Source organism: Triturus cristatus, chromosome 7 (assembly GCF_964204655.1).
Source record: "Triturus cristatus chromosome 7, aTriCri1.1, whole genome shotgun sequence".
NCBI lineage: Eukaryota > Metazoa > Chordata > Amphibia > Caudata > Salamandridae > Triturus > Triturus cristatus.
Window position 1 is genome coordinate 722,731,956 of NC_140590.1, and position 19,325 is coordinate 722,751,280.

At 46.4% G+C, this 19,325-nt stretch overlaps 1 protein-coding gene across 2 annotated transcripts in view; it reads right to left on the reverse strand.

The window, feature by feature from the left end:
- The window catches only part of RNF213 (ring finger protein 213), a 2,329,248-nt gene that overhangs the window by 618,020 nt on the left and 1,691,903 nt on the right, over nucleotides 1-19,325 (reverse strand). For both annotated transcript variants that reach the window (XM_085617427.1, XM_085617426.1), the window contains exon 41: nucleotides 10,821-10,921. In XM_085617427.1, coding sequence (XP_085473553.1) covers nucleotides 10,821-10,921 — 101 coding nt within the window. The remainder of the gene's footprint in view (nucleotides 1-10,820; nucleotides 10,922-19,325) is intronic.

A 19,325-nucleotide genomic window follows, 5' to 3' on the forward strand; every position in this document is an offset into this window, starting at 1 on the left:
GCAGGTTGGTTCTGCGGCTGGTGGCTAGGCGTACGTGAGGAGGCACCCCTTCCTTGGCCACGAAAGGGGCGAAAGGCGGAAGTTTGCGATCGTGGGGCCGAGAGGCCCAAGGACTTGGCCGTAGCCCGGGAATCCTTAAAGCGATTCAGCGCACTGTCCGCTTTCTCGCCAAAAAGGCGAGTGCCATCAAAGGGCATGTCCATGAGAGTGCTCTGTACATCACCCGAAAATGACGTGGACCGCAGCTAGGCGTGACGTCTAAGCGCCACTGTGGTAGAAATTGCCCTACCCAGCGAGTCCGTAGTGTCAAGCCCACATAGGATAGCGTGTCGCGCTGCATCCCTCCCATCGGCCAGAGCCTGGGTAAGTCGTGTCCGGACCTCCTCCGGACACAAGGGCAGCACGTCCTCCACCGCATCCCACAGAGAGTGGGAATAACGGTCCAAGAGACAGGCGGTGTTCAAAGACCGCAGGCCCAAACTAAGGGAGGAGAACAGCTTCTTGCCAAACTGTTCCAGTCTCTTGGAATCCCGGTCCGGCGGAGCGGTCGGGAAGGAGGATTGGGAGGTAGAGGCCTGGATAACCAGGCTCTCGGGGGTAGGGTGTTGGGACAGAAAACTGGGGTCGCCCGGAGCAGGGCGGTGGCGCCTGGCGACGTTCCTGTCCACAGGAGGAACTGTGGAGGGCTTGGACCAGGTGCCCTGCAGAACGTCAATGAGGGCCTCATTGAATTGCAGCAGAGGCTCAGTGGAGCTTGCAGCAGACTGAAGCACCTCAGTGAGGACGTTAGTCCTCACAGCCACGGCAGGTAGCTCGAGCCCAAGGGCTGCGGCCGCCTTGCGCAGCACCACAGAGAAAGCAGCGCCCTCCTCCGAAGCCACAGTCGGAGGAGAGACGAATCCAGTGTCCGGAGAGGTATCCAGGCCACTGGCCTCCCCCAGTTCATCTGCCCAGTCCTGTGACATTTGAGCCTGAGCGGCCATAGGATCCCAGGATCCCTCCCAGTTGTCCCCATCATCCGATTCCTGGTATACAGGAGGAAGGATCGGAGCCGGGCGGTAGACAAAATGTGTCTCCAGCGGCGCCGAACGCGGCGTACATCGACGCCGTATCGGCGCCGGGCCCGGAGCGGGACTGAACTGAGGCTCGACGTCGAGCGGAGTCGGGCTCGGCGTCGGGGGTGGTACCGGTGTCGACGCCGGCGGAGGAGGCGTGACGAGGTCGACCGGCGTCGGCGGGGACTCGGGAACGGGTCCCTCGGGCGCGTGCGGTGTCGAGGCCGGAGCCGTCAACGGCGCCGCCGGCAGGCAAGGCAGCCCAGTCGGGTCCGCGGGGCCTCGAAGGCGCGCCAGCGGGCGTCGACGGCGGAGCCAGGCTCCTCATGGCCGAGAGGAAGGCACTGACTTCCGCCAGCGTCGCGTCAGTCCCAGGGACTGGTGGGTATGGGGACTTGCGCGGTGCCTGCGGCGCCGCCGGAGCCGCGGGGGTGGAACCACCCTGACCCTCGGCCGAGTCGCGCGACCGGCGAGGGGAGTCGGAAGAGCGGTGTCGCCTCTTGGACTTCTTGGAATGCTTCGACTTACCCGAAGACTTGGATCCCGACGACCGATGGTGACGTCGGCTGCGGCTCCGCGACCGATCCTTGGACCTCCCCCTGGACCGGGATCGAGAGGCTCGCGGAGCCGAGTGGCGAATCTCGAGAAGCTTACGGGACCGCTCCCATCTAGCCTTCGAGGTCAGGGCCTTGCAGTCCGAACACGACTCCGCGTCGTGGTCGAGGCCCAAGCAGTAAAGGCACCGGCGGTGATGGTCCGTAACCGACATCAAGCAGCTACAGTCAGCACAGGCTTTAAAACCAGGCATCCTACCGGCACCGAAGTCGAGACAAGATCAAAAAGGATCGAAAAAGTTAGTCAAAAAATGACTAAAGGGTTAGCTCTCCCGGATCTGCGCTTACTGGCGCGGAAAAAAGAAGAACTGACGTCAGCGCGCGAGGGCGGCGTCCAAGTACTCCGACGACGTCATTCCGGCGCACGACGCCGACGACGGACGCGGAGCCGCAGACGACGCCTAGCGACGCGCAAGGGGTATTGCTGACGAAAAATCTTCCGGATCCAGTCTGACGCCTGGGGATAGTCTAAGGTGAGGAATCTAACTAACGTGTTTCTTTCAGATTGTGTTGTCTCCGTAGATGTGCAGCCACCGTAGCTAGGCACTTGGTGAAAACCCTGGGTGCTGTTGTCACTCCGAAGGGAAGAACTTTGAATTGATAGTGATTTTCCTGAATAGTGAACCTGAGATATTTCCTGTGTGATGGGTGTATGGGTATGTGTAAATACGCATCTTTGACGTCTAGTGTGGCTAGGAAGTCTCCCTGGCTGAGCAGCGGGAGAACCTGCTGTAGTGTGAGCATATGGAAATGCTCTGAGAGAATGTATTGGTTGAGGGGTCTCAGGTCTAGTATAGGTCTGAGCGACCCGTCCTTTTTTGGGATTAAGAAGTACAGAGAGTACACCCCTGTCCCCTGCTGGTCGGTGGGCACGACCTCTATTGCACCTTTTTGCAGCATACTTAGCACTTCCTGCTGCAATAATGCCAAGTGCTCTACTTGGCGGTATGTTGGGTGGAGTGGAGGTTAATTCGAGGCAGTAGCCGTGCTGGATAATGTCCCTGACCCACCTGTCTGTGGTGATGGTTTTCCACGTGGACAGGAACCGCTGGAGTCTCCCCCTGACAGGTGTTATGTGGTCGGGGGGAAGGGAGAGGGCGTCACTGTTTGTTTTTGGGTGAGGACCTGGTGTTGCCGTAACCACGTCCTCTGCCCTTGGTGCTGGAGCCACGATATCCACCTCTGTTGGTTTTATCGTAGGTACTCTGTGTGCCCACTTTAGTGTATTGCTGCTGTGACCCCTGGCCTCTAGCTGCTCCTCTATTCCCGGGGCGACGAAAGGAGCCACTACGAAACTGCTGCGTCTGCAGAGCCCCCATTGATTTCGCAGTGTCAGTGTCTTTTTTAATTTTCTCGAGGGTAGTGTCAACGTCAGGGCCGAATAAGTAGTCGGGGTTGACTGGTTGATTTAAGATGTTGTTCTGAATCTCCGGCTTGAAGCCTGAGATTCTCAAACATGCGTGTCGTCTCAACATGACGCTTGTGTTGATTGCCCTTGCCGCTGTGTCGGCAGCATCCAGGGCGCACTTGAAGGATGCATTGGCAAGGAGTTGTCCCTCTCTGATGAGGAGCTCCGCTGCCTCTTTGTATTCATCTGGCAAATGTTGGAGTAGTGATTCTAGTGTGTCGTAGTGGGAACGATCATAACGGGCCAGGAGTGCCTGTGTGTTGGCAATGCGCCAGATGTTTGCTGCTTGCGCTGCAATCCTTTTGCCTGATGTCTCCAGCCCTTTGGACTCCTTGTCTGGGGGAGGAGCATCCCCTGTTGTCTGCGAATGGGCTCGTTTGCGAGCGTTAGCAACTACCATGGAGTCCAAAGGTAACTGACCCCTAATGTACATAGGGTCTGCGGGTGCAGGCTTGTATTTTTTTTCAATCCTGGGGTTTAGCACCCGTGCCCTGGTTGTTTCCTTAAAAATGTCTTTGGCAGGTTTGAGAACTCCTTTCAACATGGGCAGAAATTTGACAGTTCCTTCGGAAGAGGCGAAAGTGTCCACCAAGAAGTCTTCTTCGACAGTGTCAGAATGGAGTTCTACTCCATGATTGGCAGCCGCCCATTCTATGAGGGCATTGAAGGCAGCAGTGTCCTCTGTGGGAGATGTCTTTGTGCTGTAAAGCTGCGTGTCATGGGTATCTGGCGCGGTACCCTGGTCTGTAGGGTCATCCCATGCCTGATCTGGGTCTTGCAGATGCTCATCAGGATCGACATCCCCAGGGTAGGTGGTATCATCTCCCATATAGTCCTCTACTGCGTCTGTCTCTGAAGGCGTAGGAGAAAAGGACTGGGGATGCTGATGGGAGGGTTGTAAGCGTTCATGAAGAACTGGTTCCGACCCCGCTGGCAATTTGTGCTTGAGAGGTATTCTGTAGGAGTCCAATCCCCTCTCTGGCGTGATTTTCCGCTTGCGGAGCATCAATTTACCAGTGTTGGCGTCGATGAATTGTGGCTGTGAAGGCTCAGAATCTGTGTGTCCAGTAGACGGGGACTGTGTCTGGCGGACAAGTGTTCGGATCTCGAACATCTTCGGCGCCGTGGACGGCGGCAAGCCAAAAGTGATGTTGGTCGGCGCCGAGGGTGCTTTCGGAGCCTTGTGCGTGTCGGGGCCCGACGGTTGGAGGGCTGCCCGTTCCCTGATGCGTTGCAACGATGCCGCGACTTGTTGCACGGAGAACGCAGAAGGCTCTTTGGAACCGGTCGGCACCTTGGAGGTAGGCGTCGACTGCTTTGGAGCCATGGGGTCATCGATCCGAAGAGAGGTATCGACGGTCGTTGGAGTCGACGACTTGGCGCGCGCCGCTGTTTTCGACGTCGACGCAGATGGGGCGGCCACTTTGACTTTGGCGGTCGGGGCCGACGGCTTTGGTGCCAGAGGCCGAGGCGCTTTGTGGGGACCGAGGGCCTTTTTCTTCGGCTCGGCACCGATATCCGCTGCAGTGAGTTCGGCGCCGAAATCCCTTTTACTGCGTTCGGGGCCGACGGCCTTTGCTGGCGTCGAAGGAGTGGAGGGCTTCAAGGCCTTCGAGCCGATTACGGCCAGTTTCACTTTTGGTTTCGGTGGAACTGGTGCGACGATTGGTTTCGGTTTCGCTGAAGGGAATCCAGTCGTTTTTGTTAATAATGGCTCGTGCGGAATGTTCGAGGCCGGGCCTGAAGGCGGGGCCGAAGAACTTTGAGATTGATCTCTGGTAAGGCCCGGAGGCGATCCCTCGACCTGAGCCTTATGATGACGCACTTTGTCGGCCTCCGTATCGACGGGTGGGCCTGGCTCCTCGCTAGAGCTATCTTCTTCGGCCCCAAAGGCCTCATCGTAGTCTCCTACCTCATCGATGACTTCTTCCCTTTGAAAAAGCACCTCATCGTGGTCTTCCGATCAGGAATCGTGTTCGGAAGCGGGGCTGGAGACTACTTCTTCCACACTCTCGGCGTCTTCGTCTTCGGTGCTGAAGATGTTGGCAGGGGCAGGCGCCGATTGCTGCGCTTCTAATCTCGCCGCCCGTCGATTCCGGAGAGTCTTCTTCGATCGGAATCGGGCACAGGCCATACATTTCGACTCATCGTGATCCGGTGAGAGACATTTGTTGCATACCGGGTGGACGTCGATGTGTGGGTATTTTGCGTGGCATAAAGGACACCGTTTGAATGGAGTCCTCGATTCCATCGTCGATGGAAGTTCGATGTTCGGACCAAACGGATCCGAAAAGCTGGGAGAAGGTTCGAAAGTAGTAAAGAAACTAGTCGATACCGAACGGGAACAGTACCGACAGAAACTAAAGGCCTTTTGGCTTTAAAATGAATTTTCTCAACTTGAGCTAAGATAAGCACATCCGAACCCAATGGCGGAAAAAAACAATCTAAGGATGGAGAGGATGCCCATGCGCACTGTGGTCCAGGGGAGGAGTCACCTATCTCGTGATACTTCGAAGACTCTTCCAGGACAACAACGTGCAAACATTCGGACCCAACACTAGGCGGCGATCTATGCAGATATGAATTCAGCAGCCCACATGCCTCGAACCCAATAAAACTGAGCACTTAATTATCGGAAATAGCAAATCCCTGCATATCAAGTCAAGTAGCTGGGAGTGATTATTGACGAGAACCTCTCAGGTAATGCACAAATCAATTAAATATACAGCACTTGTTTTCACCTACTGCACCTTTTACAAAAGATTCAGCCATACCTTCCAAAATCTTCAAGCACACTGTTAAGATTGAAATACCACAACAGTTTCTACCTTGGCCTACATACCCAAGAATTAACTGCCTTACAACAAATAGAAACTAATACATTCTGTAATGTTCTGTATCTGTAGAAACAGGACTGTATGGAATGCTCATAGATACCTGCACTGGCTTTCCACAGGACAAAGGATTCAGTTAAAAGTCCATGCTTAGAGGACAAATCCTTTATTTTAGCTTGAGTCTTCATGTCTCGCTGACCACCTGTGTGTTTACATCCCTCTTGAACAGTGCTAAAGGAGGGGTGTTTATTGGCTGCACTTTCCACAGAACCTTCTGATAACTTGGTCTACAAGTGGAGTACTAGCCCCCAACATAAACTCAATGGATATCCCCACAAAGACAATACTAAGCCTAACATGACTAAAACCCTTCAAACAGTAATAGAGGGACTGAATCTAGGTGATGTGTGGCAGGTGGAGCCTCCCAAGAAATGCAGCTGCTCATGCTATATGCCAGAATGGAAGATATACAGTAGGTTAGATTGTCTATTTATGCAAAAACACAATAATAATAAACTAAGTGAAGTGACAAACCTGGTGAGATATTTCTCAGAACACACACCCCTGTTGACCAATTACTGCACAACAGGGGATGCACAGAGGCTATCCTTTGTGAAAACTTAGCGTAGAGGCATTAACTGACACAACATGTTTACACTGGCTATGAGCAAGACCATCTAGCTATTTGTTGTTAACTGGGGCATGGCCAATACTAGAGTTACCGAATAGGAGGCCAAGGGTGGTAATCAGGAGGGGAATGTTTGACTAAAATACATGATGTCAAAATTCAGATAGAGAAAATGTTGACGACTCTAGAAAAAAAACTGAAGGAGATGGAACCAAGTCTTCTACGGTGCCCTGATAAATTGATTGTGTGGGCAGACCTTAAGAAAAAGTTGGCTGCCACTTGGGATGGGGTGGACTGTCATACACAACTTACCTACTGTCAAACGTTACACCAGGAAGGACACAAATCAGGCAGGCTATTAGTGTGGCTTATAAAGAAAGAAGCTTTGCATATCCCTATACTGAAGATTAAAGGCGAACAAGAGGAAGTAGTTTTGACACAAGTGGGTATAAATGATGCACTCACTGCATACTTTCAACAGACATATGGACAACCATGGGGATGTGATGTGGGGAAGACAGACATATATTTTATCCAAGCTTCGTTTAGGTAGGCTTACGCTCAAGCAACAAGCAAATACAGAGAAAGAGCTTAAGGTGGCTACACAGTCCTTGACAAAGACCAAGACCCCTGAGATGGATGAACTGTCTTTGGAGTTCTATCAGGCTAATAAGGGATTGTTAGCAGAAAAAAACTACTGGAGGTTTGAAGTATATGGGATTGGTGTATTTCCTGAGTCGATGCGAGAGGCATTGATAGTGCTTATGCCCAAGGCAGATTAGGACCCAGTAGAATTGCCTGCATGTCATCCCCTTTCACTGCTAAAAGTAGAAAGAAAGATACTCTGCTAAGTACTGGTGACTAGACTGGGTGAAGTTCTTTCCGGTCTGGTTCATGTGGACAAGTGATGGTTTAGCCCCAGGAGAAACACATTCACAATTTATGCAAGATGTCTCATGTAATCCATGCCCCTATCATGGATGTGATTAGTTTGCCTTGGTCCATATTGACATAGAACAGACCTTTGATACTGTGACATGGAAATGCATGTGGGAAGTGTTGACTCGAGCTGGACAAACCAGATGGTGAGGGCATGCATGGAACAGGTGGTTTTGGTAGGGTTTGCTTTGCAAAGGAGGACGCGGCATGGGTGTCTCCTTTCTTCCTTGTAGTTCACCCTTGCCATGGTGCAGTAAGCTTGCCAGCTATGGAGTGTGCTGCAGCCGTGGGAATATATAGATAACAGTTTTAAAGTCTATGTCAGGTAGGTGAATGTATGACATTGTTCTGCATTCTGTCCATCAACTGTTGTTTTTGCATTTGTCACCCCGAGTGGGACGGGTATGCCCAGATGTTGGTCCCGTGCTCTCCATGCCACTGGAATCAAGCTATCCTGGCTGAAAAGGGGTGAAACCCCAAAACCGGTCCTAGGATGCTTGTTTCCAGTCCAGGGAGGACCTGGCTTGGCAGTTCGGGCTGGACTGTTCCCATGAGGCACAGGGTCAAGACTGATTTGCATATGGCTAGGTTTAAACTGGAATGGCATGGTGAGCAAAAAAACGATGGATTTAGGCCCAGATCTCTGTACTGGGGTGAATGTGTGACATTGTTCTGCATTCTGTCCATCAACTGTTGTTTTTGCATTTGTCACCCCGAGTGGGACGGTATGCCCAGACGTGGGTCCAGTGCTCTCCATGCCACTGGAATCAAGCTATCCTGGCTGAAGAGGGGTGAAACCCCGAAACCGGTCCTAGGATGCTTGTTTCCAGTCCAGGGAGGACCTGGCTTGGCAGTTCGGGCTGGACTGTTCCCATGAGGCACAGGGTCAAGACTGATTTGCATATGGCTAGGTTCAAACTGGAATGGCATGGTGAGCAAAACAATGATGGATTTAGGCCCAGACCTCTGTACTGGGGTGAATGTATGACATTGTTCTGCATTCTGTCTACCAACTGTTGTTTTTGGATATGTCAGGCAGCTAGCATACTCTGTTCCTATAGTGCTTCACGCCTTAGAGGAATTCAGAGAGGTATTGGGGCTGCACATTAACCAACAAAATTCAAAACTGTTTCCATTAGGCTGGCTGCAGGGGCTGGTTACATACCAATGGTCGGTTTGGAACGGGTAAACATGCACTTTCTGTACTTGAGGGTCCACATCTCACATGATGCCATTTTGAGTTAAGAACTGAACATAGTGCAAGTGGTAACTATACCTCGTTCCTCTATAAAATTTCTGAACACACTGCCGCCATCCTTAATGCACAGGATCGCTTTGGCAAAAATTTACTTTCTGCCGTGATGCCTGTATATTTTTCAGGGCTTCCAAACCACAGAAGGTGTTTATGGAATTGGGCCGTTGAGCTGATCTGAGCACGCAAATGTAGCAGAATTAAGCTGTCCACTTTAAAGAGAGAATGAGACAAAGGAGGTATGCAGATACTGGACATGGAACTGTATTACATGACTGCCCAACTCCAGCGAGCAGTGCACTGGCTGGCAGAGGAGGACAACTGAGAAAAGAAATTAAAGCAGGGAACATAAGGGGGACCACCTGTAAGACATTTTACTGATGCAAGGCAGGGGAGTGCCCTCTGATCTTTCGTTTATTACAAAGCAGGTTTGTCAGGTGTGGGATAAAGTGATAAAAAAGGTGCTACGGCTTCCGCAGTTTACAATAGATATGCCAATATGGAGTATTTGGCCCTTCAAGGAGATTGCTCATACCATGTCAGTGGGGAGTTGGAAAACGGGGTGCCAGAGGGTGGCAGATCTGCACCCTGAGAAAAGATTTCTGTGCTTAACGGACGCAAAAGAGATGTTTAATGTAAGGGCGGCCCACCTCCTTTGATATGCCAAGATAGCATGTAGGGCCAGGGAGCTATGGCCAACTTTCCCAGAAGGACCTGTGCGATCTGGACTATGGATAAATGATATGCCCTTTTGAACTACAAAAGCTGATCACTTGCCTTGATAGGGCTCTACTAGCTGATAGACCGCTATAGAAGCTGAGAGTCTATGATAAGTGGCAGGTAATAGAGTGAGGCGGATGTACAGCAAAGCCCACTTTAAAATTAAACAACTACGTTCACATGACTTATCTGACCCATGATGACAATAAGGAGGATGTGTCCGGGGCACTCTTTCAAGAGCCTGTGATATCAGGAGGAAAGAGCAGGTTGTATACACCTTGTCTAGCACTGTACAGAGATGGAAGACTCTCGCCCAGATGTAGTACCCAAACTGGGACGCAGCACCGGGTGAGTAATTCATCTGATGATTTCAAACTGTTTCTTGAGACTGCTGAGCAAAGCCAAAAATGGGAAAATGTTTAGTAAATTCTACTTACTGGGAGTAGTGCTCGTAAAGAAAGAATAGCCATTCACTGGCTTCGTGCTCAACCACCGACGGATGATAGGTAGGTACGAGACATGCTAAAATGGTCTATAGCATAGAAAATATTGATGAGACAGACTAGTAGAGATGAAAAACTGGCAGAAGATCTTATGACCTGGACTGAGATGATTAGACCGCTGACTGACCCTCCAGGTAATAGACCACCCTGTACTGGGACACTGGGGGAAAGATACACACAGCTACACTATATTTCGTGAGAGAGATGGTAGAGTGTGACACCGATTTTTAGGTAGTACCTGTCGCAATAGAATAGGCGGTTATAATGGCAAGTGGAAGTTATGGTGTATAAGAGGGGGATATGAAATATAAGATGGTCATTATATGGGTTAGAAAAGTAAAGAACAGCTTTGTTGGCTGGATGTGTAGGGATTTTAAGGCAAATGGCTAAGGTATGCAGGGGGGGAGGGGGGGTTCCAGTTGGAATTACTAGGATGTTTGCTATACAGTGGTTATGCCATTATTGAATATGTTAGGGCATATGTTTGCGAAAAACTAATACAAACAATTACAAAAAAAGATTCTCTTACTAAGTGGCTCCTTGACAGAAATTACAAGAATATCTATTACAAGCTGGTCACTAAGCACGCAAACACATGCACGGAGGCAATCTTGCAATGGTTAAAAAAAAAAAAAAAAAGAGAAATCTATTTGAAGATCGTTGCTGTGTATGCATGTGCATGCACAGCAGCCATCTAGGGAAATCTATGTTGGCAACGCAAATCGATTAGCCTCAAACCTACTAGCTTTGCTAGTGCTTGTTTAAAAATACATTCATTCCACAAGCCCCCCAAAAATTATCTGCCATTTTCATCACTGTATCTACCATTTATATTACCGCAACATCTCTCCTTTTCCAAGAAGTTACCTTGAAAAAACACAGCTGGCTGCATCTTTGCACTTGCGAAGCACCTCAATGACCGCAGTGAAAGGCCTTTCAGTCTTTATGTCGGAGTCTCTTCGAAGACACTGGAAGAGAAGAACAATAAATGTGACACCGCCTTCTGGACTATAATGTACTAAAAGCCTTCCTATTAGAATGGTTTGTTCCTCTCACCATCTCTGCTACTTTATTGTCTCACCTCCACCATAAACTTCATTTTTAAGGCATCTGGATCCTCATTTGGCCCATTCTCCCCTTCTCTCCACATTGCCTTTCTGTCTACAATTTTCTTTGCTCCTCACTCCTGGCAAGGCTCTGTTTATTAACTTTCACTTGCTTCCTTCCATTCAGCTTTGCCTTTGCATACCTTACCCATGCTTCATTTTTATTTCAGAATACAAAATATGTACTGTCTTCTAGCTCTATAGCAGTCTTTTAATCCTCATACAAACTTTCCTTTTAGTCCACTCTCTGAGTCCGCAATAGGACCTCTAGCTTTTTCTGGGTTCTCATCCGGCACTTTCACAAACCGCTTCCAGAATCATGTTCATTACATGGCTTGCTCCTGTCTTTATGTATCTAAGTATGTGGTACTTGCATAACTTGAACCTACCCAAGGGTCAAATACAAGCATACAGTGAGTCAACGAGTGACAGGAGAGGTAGCTGGTCAGTGCCCTGTTACTGCAGCTCTCTCGATCTTCACCCAACTTCACATCTAGCACAATCTGGATTCCATCCTGACCTTATCCTGCAGCTCTTTTTTATCTATAGTTCCTCATTTTGAACATCACTCAACGGTTACTGTCACTGGATCTCCATCACATCCTTCCTCTCTGTTTCAGTATACACAACTGGGTCTTGCTATTTAGCTCTTATTTCATTGATACTTAGTTCTACTGACTTACCCTTTCCTTCCCTTAACCCATCACATTTTCAAGTAGCTCCTCGGAACCTACCCCCTAAAGCTCACTTATTTCTGAATCATCACTAAACCTTTCCCTTAAGCCTTATTTCTTCATTGATACTCACCATCCTGCTTTTTCTGGTTTCAAAAGTTTATATTACTTAAAAATCTGCAAACATACATTTGTTACTGGATGCTCAACAAGCACTTCGCTCCAACTTTGCCTCACTACAGGATCCTTGTCTACCCCCTGGTGCCTCATGCTTTGTACCTTATCTTACCTGTTAGATACTTTATTCCCACCTAACGATTTTCAAACCATTTCTCACTTCCTTTCTGGATTTTCTGCTCGCCTTTTCCTCTGATCTAGGATAATTAGTTTCTATACAAAAACAATGCTCTGCTTTGTAATATTTTCTACAACATCTTGATATCTTTCAGGTGTGGACCACATCTAAAATGGTACCTGATATCCCCTAAAGGCTCAAATATCTAGATACAGCCTAAACATAAAGGAAACAAGTAACGCAGGAACAATAAAACTGTAGGGCAACAGTACAAAAGTTCAGTTTTAACACCCAGAAAACATGTGGTGTGTTTTAAATCTGGAACATTACTAAAATAAATAATGTAATATATTCATTAGATCCTCTGAATGTATTATTTTAAAATCGGGTGCTGATTAACTTGAATGTGAAGTCACAGTATCTCAGCCATTGTAAAATGCAATAGAATTAATTTTGAATACCATTTATCAGGCTCGATAATGCAGCAGTAATCAAGTCTTCCCATTGTGTATCACAATTGCTCTGTAACTTTTTCACTATTCCAATGCCGCAAAGAACTCTAGTCTGCAAATTGGCTTCTAAAAATCTGGCACATCATGTTCTACCCTTAGAGAATTAGCAGCAGTAATTGTCTGGTATTTGGACAAAATCTTGAGTTGTAAATAACGAGGGACAGAAATTATCGGAAAAAATATTGTAATACAAAAATAGCATGATGCAGAAATATTGTTGCTAAGAATATCGTTTTTTTCAGGTAAGTAATATTGTTGCTAAGAATATCATTGTTGTAAACATCATTTTCAATAATATAGTTACGAATATCTTTATTAAATTAATTTAATATTTTAGTTTATATATTCATTTTATGTGATGTTTGTATAATTGTTATTAATTTGTTTAAACATATCTGTAATTTAGAATTAGCAATTTAATTTTGAATAGTAATTTATAGTGTAGCGAATTGTTGGGTTTGTAGGGTGATAGGAATAATTAATAACTAATATTTTTAGGTAAGTATGTGATTGATATTTATTATGTTTATTAATTAGAACTGATATATTATACTTGGTGTGGGTTGCAACATTTGTAGGGGTGTGGGGTGGAAAGTTAATTAGTATTAATTAACTAAAGAAGTATAGTTGATATTATTTAGTTGATTACTTATTATGTAAATTTTGTAATAATCATACTTTATTTATATTTTAGGTGGGGGTGCTGAGTTTGTAGAGGTATACGGTGGGAAAGTAAGTCATAATTTACTATTAAATATGTAATTGATTATTAATTATATAAATTATGTAATACTGATTTATTTTAGTTATATTTTTGTTGAGGGTTAACCCCTTCACTGCTAGGCCTTTCCCCCCCCCCTGTGCTAAGCCTTTCTTTTGGCTATGTGGGGGACTTCGCGTTTAGGCCCCTGTAACATTTTGACCACATAAGGTATCCACGCCAAATTTGCGTCCTTTTCTTCCAACATCCTGGGGATTCCAAAGGTACCCAGGGTTTGTGGATTCCCCTGGAGGGGACTCAGAAATTAGCCAAAATGGGAAAAAAGTGCTGTAAATGAAAGCGTCTGGGTTTTTCACTACAAATGGTATCAAAAAAGGGTTTGTGGGGCTGCAATCACCATTTTCCCAGCTTTTAGGGAATGACAGACTTTTGTCAGAAAACCAAACATTTTTACACAGTTTTGGCATTTTTCTGGGACATAGCCTATTTTTGCTATTTTTTGTGCTTTTAACCTCCTTCCAGTTAATGGTAGACATGGGTGTGAAAGCAATAAAGGATCCTTGAAAGCTATACATTTTTGAAAAGTAGACAAAATTCTGAATTCAGCAAGGGGTCATTTGTGTGGATCCTTCAAGGTTTCTTTATAGAAACTAACAGTTAAATATAGGAAAAATTGATTTTTTTTTTTTAAAAACAGCCTTTTGTGTCAACTATTTCACCTGTAACTTCTTCAAATTATGACAGCTCTTTGATAGCAATATACCATTACATACGCTGGACCTTACTGGTTGTAGGGTTATATAGGACTTGTAGGTTCACCAAGAACCCGACGAACCCAGAGCCAAAAACTGAGCAGCGACTTGCAATGGTTTTTTATTATGTACCGGGTATATACCAATTATTCTGGGAAAATGTATTTTTGAAATGGGAACAAAATATAGAGTTTAGAAACAGTAGATATTTGCACATTTCCAAAATTGGGAATACTCATACTAGCATGAGAATTATCGATAATTTTTCATAATTACTTCTAGTGGGCTTTTTGCTTCCCTGGGGTGGCAGATTGGGGGCTGCTGCCCTATCTGCCCCCCAGGGGGGCAGGAAGGCTGTCATTTTTGTGGGGTTGGGGGCATGGGCCCCCACCTATCCCCCGGGGGAGCAGAAAGCCTACTAGAAGCCAGGGATTTTTTTGTGGGCACATTTAAATTAGGGTGGGGGCAGCCCAAAACGGGCATGCCAATGCCCCCACCCTAATTAAAATGTGCCCAAAAAAAATCCCTGGCATCTAGTGGGCTATTTGCTCCCTTGGGCGGCAGATTGGGGGCTGTAATTTTTGCGGGGGAGGGGGGTGGGGCATGGGCATGCCCGTTTTGGGCAGCCCCCAACCTAATTCAAATTTGCCCCAAAAAGATCCCTGACGTCAAGTGGGCTTTCTGCCCCTCCGAAGGGGCAGATTAGGGGCCAATGCCCCATCTGCCCCCCAGGGGGGCAGAAAGGCTATAATGGTGGTGGGGGTTGGGGGCATTGGCGTGCCCGTTTCGGGCAGCCCCCACCCTAAAGAAAATGCACCCAAAAAACATCCCTGGCGTTTAGCAGGCTTTCTACCCCCTCCCCCGGGGGGGCAGAAAGACTGAATTGTGGCCAATGAATTATGGGGAGAGCGAAGGCCCTTGCCCAAGGGGCCGCTCCCCCTCCCTGGTGTCTAGGGGGTGGATCTCTGCTTGGGGATCGCCCCCCAACCACTCCTCTTTCCAATGATACCTCTAACGTCTTTCTACGTGCTCAGGGGGCTGAGACAGCATCCTGAGCACCCAGTTTCGGTTTCTGTGCAATGACGACAGCGCGACGTGCGCGCTGATCGTCATTGCACAGAAACCAGGGAGGGGGCCTCGGGAGCTGGGGAAGCTCTTCCCCAGGTCCCGAGGTCACAGGGGAGTAATAGAAATCCCTCTGCTGTCTGCAGCAGAGGGATTCGTGCCCCTGGCCTCATGACATGAGCACAGGGGCACCGATGCTCATGACGGAACAATTTCAATCATGAGTATCGAAGGGGTTAATAGGTTTGGAGGAGGATAGGGTGAATGTGCATTATATAATTAAAAATAATGATTAATGTATAGTTGAATATTTTACTGATTAATAATTATGGAAATTGTTTAATCATATTTTAGTTATAATTTAGGTGTGGGGCGCAGGTTTGTAGGGTGGTAAGTTAAAAAAATATTTAATAATGAACTATTATGTAATTGATTAGCAATTATGTATGTAAATTGTGCTGTACTTCTTTATTTTCATTATATTTTATGTGTGGGTTGCTAGGTTTGTAGAGCTATAGGGTGGAAAGGTAATTAAGTAATAATTGAATAACCATTATTTTTTAAATGAACATTTATTGTTACATTGTTTATGAATTTTGAAAATAGGATACTTAAAAAAACTTTTAATATACATATTATATTTTAAGTAATAATGTTTATATTTAAAATTATATTTTTTGTAAATTAATTGTGTTATTCAAAATATGCAATGTGTTTGAAGTCAAGTTTTTTTCATACTGTTGCTTAGTCTGGAGTGGTAATAGTAAATGCAACCTTACCGAAGTCCAACGCTTTCCCTACTGTTGCATAGACTTGAATGGGAATGGTGAATTTTACCCCTCCGAAGGACGACGCTTTCCTTACTGTTGCAAACTGGATTGGAATAGTAAATTTAATCTGTCCAAAATCCAACACTTTCCCTACTGTTCCACAGACTGGAGTAGGAATAGTAAATCTTACCCCTCCGAAGTCCACGCTTTCGCTACTGTTGCACAGACTAGAGTGGGAATATTAAGTCTTACCCCTCCGAAGTTCAATGCCGTATCTGCTGTTGCACAGACTGGAGTGGGAATTTTAAATCTTACCCCGCCAAAGTCTAATGCTTTCTCTACTGTTCCACAGACTGGAAATAATAAATGTAACCCTTCTGATGTCCAACACTTTCCCTAATGTGGAGCTGTTTGGAGTGGTAATAGTAATATATGTAACCCCTCCGAATAACTACAATTTCTCTACTGTTGCATAAACTGGAGTGGGAATATTATTTATAAAGACTCCAATACATTTCCTAATATGGGCTAAATATATTTGTATTAATATTTGTTTATAACTTTAATCTTCTAGTATTTGTTTATATTTGTTTTCATTTTTTATAATCGTTTTTGTAAAAGTATTTTTTATTTGTTTGGTAATTTATATGTTCTAGAACTGAACTCCTAATATTTTTCAGTTTCATGTAAAACATGTATATATGTAATGTGCTTTTTATAGTAGTAAATTCAAATTCGACAAAAATGTATATAATGTAAAATATTTTTAATAATTGAGTTACATTATATATGTGCATATATATAAACATACACAAATGTATATATGTATGTTTGTATAAGTAGATATTTATATTCAGTATTGAATATTACTGAGATTTATTTAATTAACATATATATTAATGCAATACATGGACAAGTTACTTACCTTCTGTAACGTCTTATCTGATAGAGACCTGAGCTAGCCGCAGATTTTGAATTTCCCAGGGGCCAAGCTGGATCCGGAAGAACTTTCTTCGAGCAATAGCCTTGCGTTCCGGTAGGTGGCGTTGGTCGGCTCTGCATGATGTTGTCGCACTATCTGTGCCGGAAGTGATGTGCGCATTGCCTATATAGGCGCTACCTCAGCGGGCTGACATCAGTTACTCTTCACGATTTCCCATGCAATAAGCGCGGAGCCATGAAGTGCACTAACATTGGTGTGCTTCTGAACAACTTGGGCCCTGAAAGTGATCAGCCCTGACCCTAGAAACCTATCCGCAGTGTGGGGAAGATGGGTGTGTCACTAAGGAATCTGCAGCCAGATCATGCCTCTACTAGATAAGGCGTTACCGAAGGCAATTAACTTGTCCATCTGATAGAGACATCTAGCTGTAGATTCCTTACCTTTGAATAGATACCCAAGCAATACCATCCCCGGAGGAGGGACTGTAGACAAGGGTGCACCAGGAAGTCCTGCAGGACAGAGCAGCCAAAAAGTCTGTCCCTTTGGACTTGTCTGTTCAGGCAGTAGTGCTAGGTGGAACTTTGCAGAAATGCCCACATTGCTGCCTGACAAATGTCTAAGAAGGGGACTCCATGTTGCAATGCCGTGGAAGCAGCCTCCGCTCCGGTAGAATGAGCTGCATTTTGGCCAGAGCGTAGGAGATTTTAATGCAAATGATGATTTCACCCAATGTGAAATCAACCTTTTCTGCACCGCACAACCCTTCTTCACTACCACGTACCCCACGAACAGTTGGTCATCCACCCGATACTCTTGTGTGATCAAGGTAGGACAATGCTCTTTTTGGGACCACATGTTGGAGGCCCTCCTCTTCTTTAGAGGGATGTGGAGGAGTGTAGAAAGTGGGCAGGGTGACAGATTGTCCCAGGTGGAATGGGGTCATCACTTTCGGTAAGAAAGAGGCCCTAGTGCGAAGCACCAGCTTATCAGGGAAGATGGTCAGGTAAGGAGGCTTGGATGACAAAATCTGCAAATCACTCTCCAGCCTGGCTAATGTGATTGGCACTGATTTGATGGTAAGCAGCCGGAGGGTACAGTTATGCAGAGATTCAAATGGAGCACACATGAGGAAGGGAAGAACCAAATTAAGGTCCCACTGAGGCATGATGAAAGGTGCAGGTGGAAACATATGTACAAGCCCCTTGAGAAATCAATTTACAATAAGGGATTTAAAGAGAGTTGGTCTGGCAGTCTCAAAAATTAAGACAGGGCTGAAAAGTAACCTTTAAGAGTGCCCAGAGCAGAGCCTTGCTGGGCAAGGGTGAGGATAATGAGTAAGACCTGAGCAAGGGATCCTGAAAGAGGATTAGTAAATATTTCTGTACAATATTTTACAGATTTGTTCCATGGCCAGGCATACATGGTCTTGGTGAAGGGACGCCAGAATAACATTGCAGACTTCAGGAGGAAGGTCGAAAGCAGTCAACTGTCACCGCTCAATCTCCACACAAGGCGGCGTAGAGTTCACAGGTTCGGGTGGAGGACCCTCCCCCTCTTCTGCGACAGAAGATGCTACCGAAGGGGCCGCCCAATTAGAGGATCAATGCTCAATTGGAGGAGCTCGGGATACCAGACTCTCAGCGCCCAGTCCGGAGCAACAAGAATGACATGGGCCCGGTTGCTTCTGATCTTCTTGAGCACTCTGGCCAGGAGCGGAACGGACGGAAAGGCTTAAAGGAGGCCTGCACTCCATTCATGATGAAAAGAGTGATAGCAGCCTTGGAAACTCCAGTGCGCAAAACTGCTGACATTGTGCATTCTTGGCAGAGGTGAACACATCAAAGAACAAATGTTACTTACCTGTAAACTGTGGTTCTCCAGTATTGGTGTCTTTAAACCACATAAGAGCATATACATATGCCAATAAACTTTAGATATATTTCAAAATGACACATCAAGTGAAAATACCATAGGAAAATATTGACACATAGGAAAGCATTGAGAAAAAAGAATCACTTTACTGACATATCCCTGTCGTTTTATAGTCCAAACTCCAGCCAATCAGGCGTAAGCACCCTCTAGAATCTTCTCCTCAGAGGCTCAGGCCCTCAGATTTTCGTAGCACAAGAGTGACAAAGAGTCTAATGAGGAGAAGAGAGCCTCTGAGGGGAGGAGGGTGGGTCACATGTACACCAATACTGGAGAACCACAGTTTACAGGTAAGTAACATTTGTTCTTCTCCAGTATTGGGGTGTCTTTCATAGATTCACATGCTTGAATAGAATAGTGAGCAGTAAGCAGCAACCGGATGACAAGGCCATATTAATATTGCATGAAATACTGAGATAGTTTATTCAATATGCACTTGACAATACCCAAGGAGGAGGGAAGTATCAGAGGCTCACCTTATTTAAACAGATTCCGCAGAACTGCTTGTCCCACATCCGTGTCTGCTTCATTAATCGACTCCAGGCAGTAGTGCTTCGTGAACGTGTGCCTGCTGGACCACGTAGCTGCCCGGCAAATCTGATGGA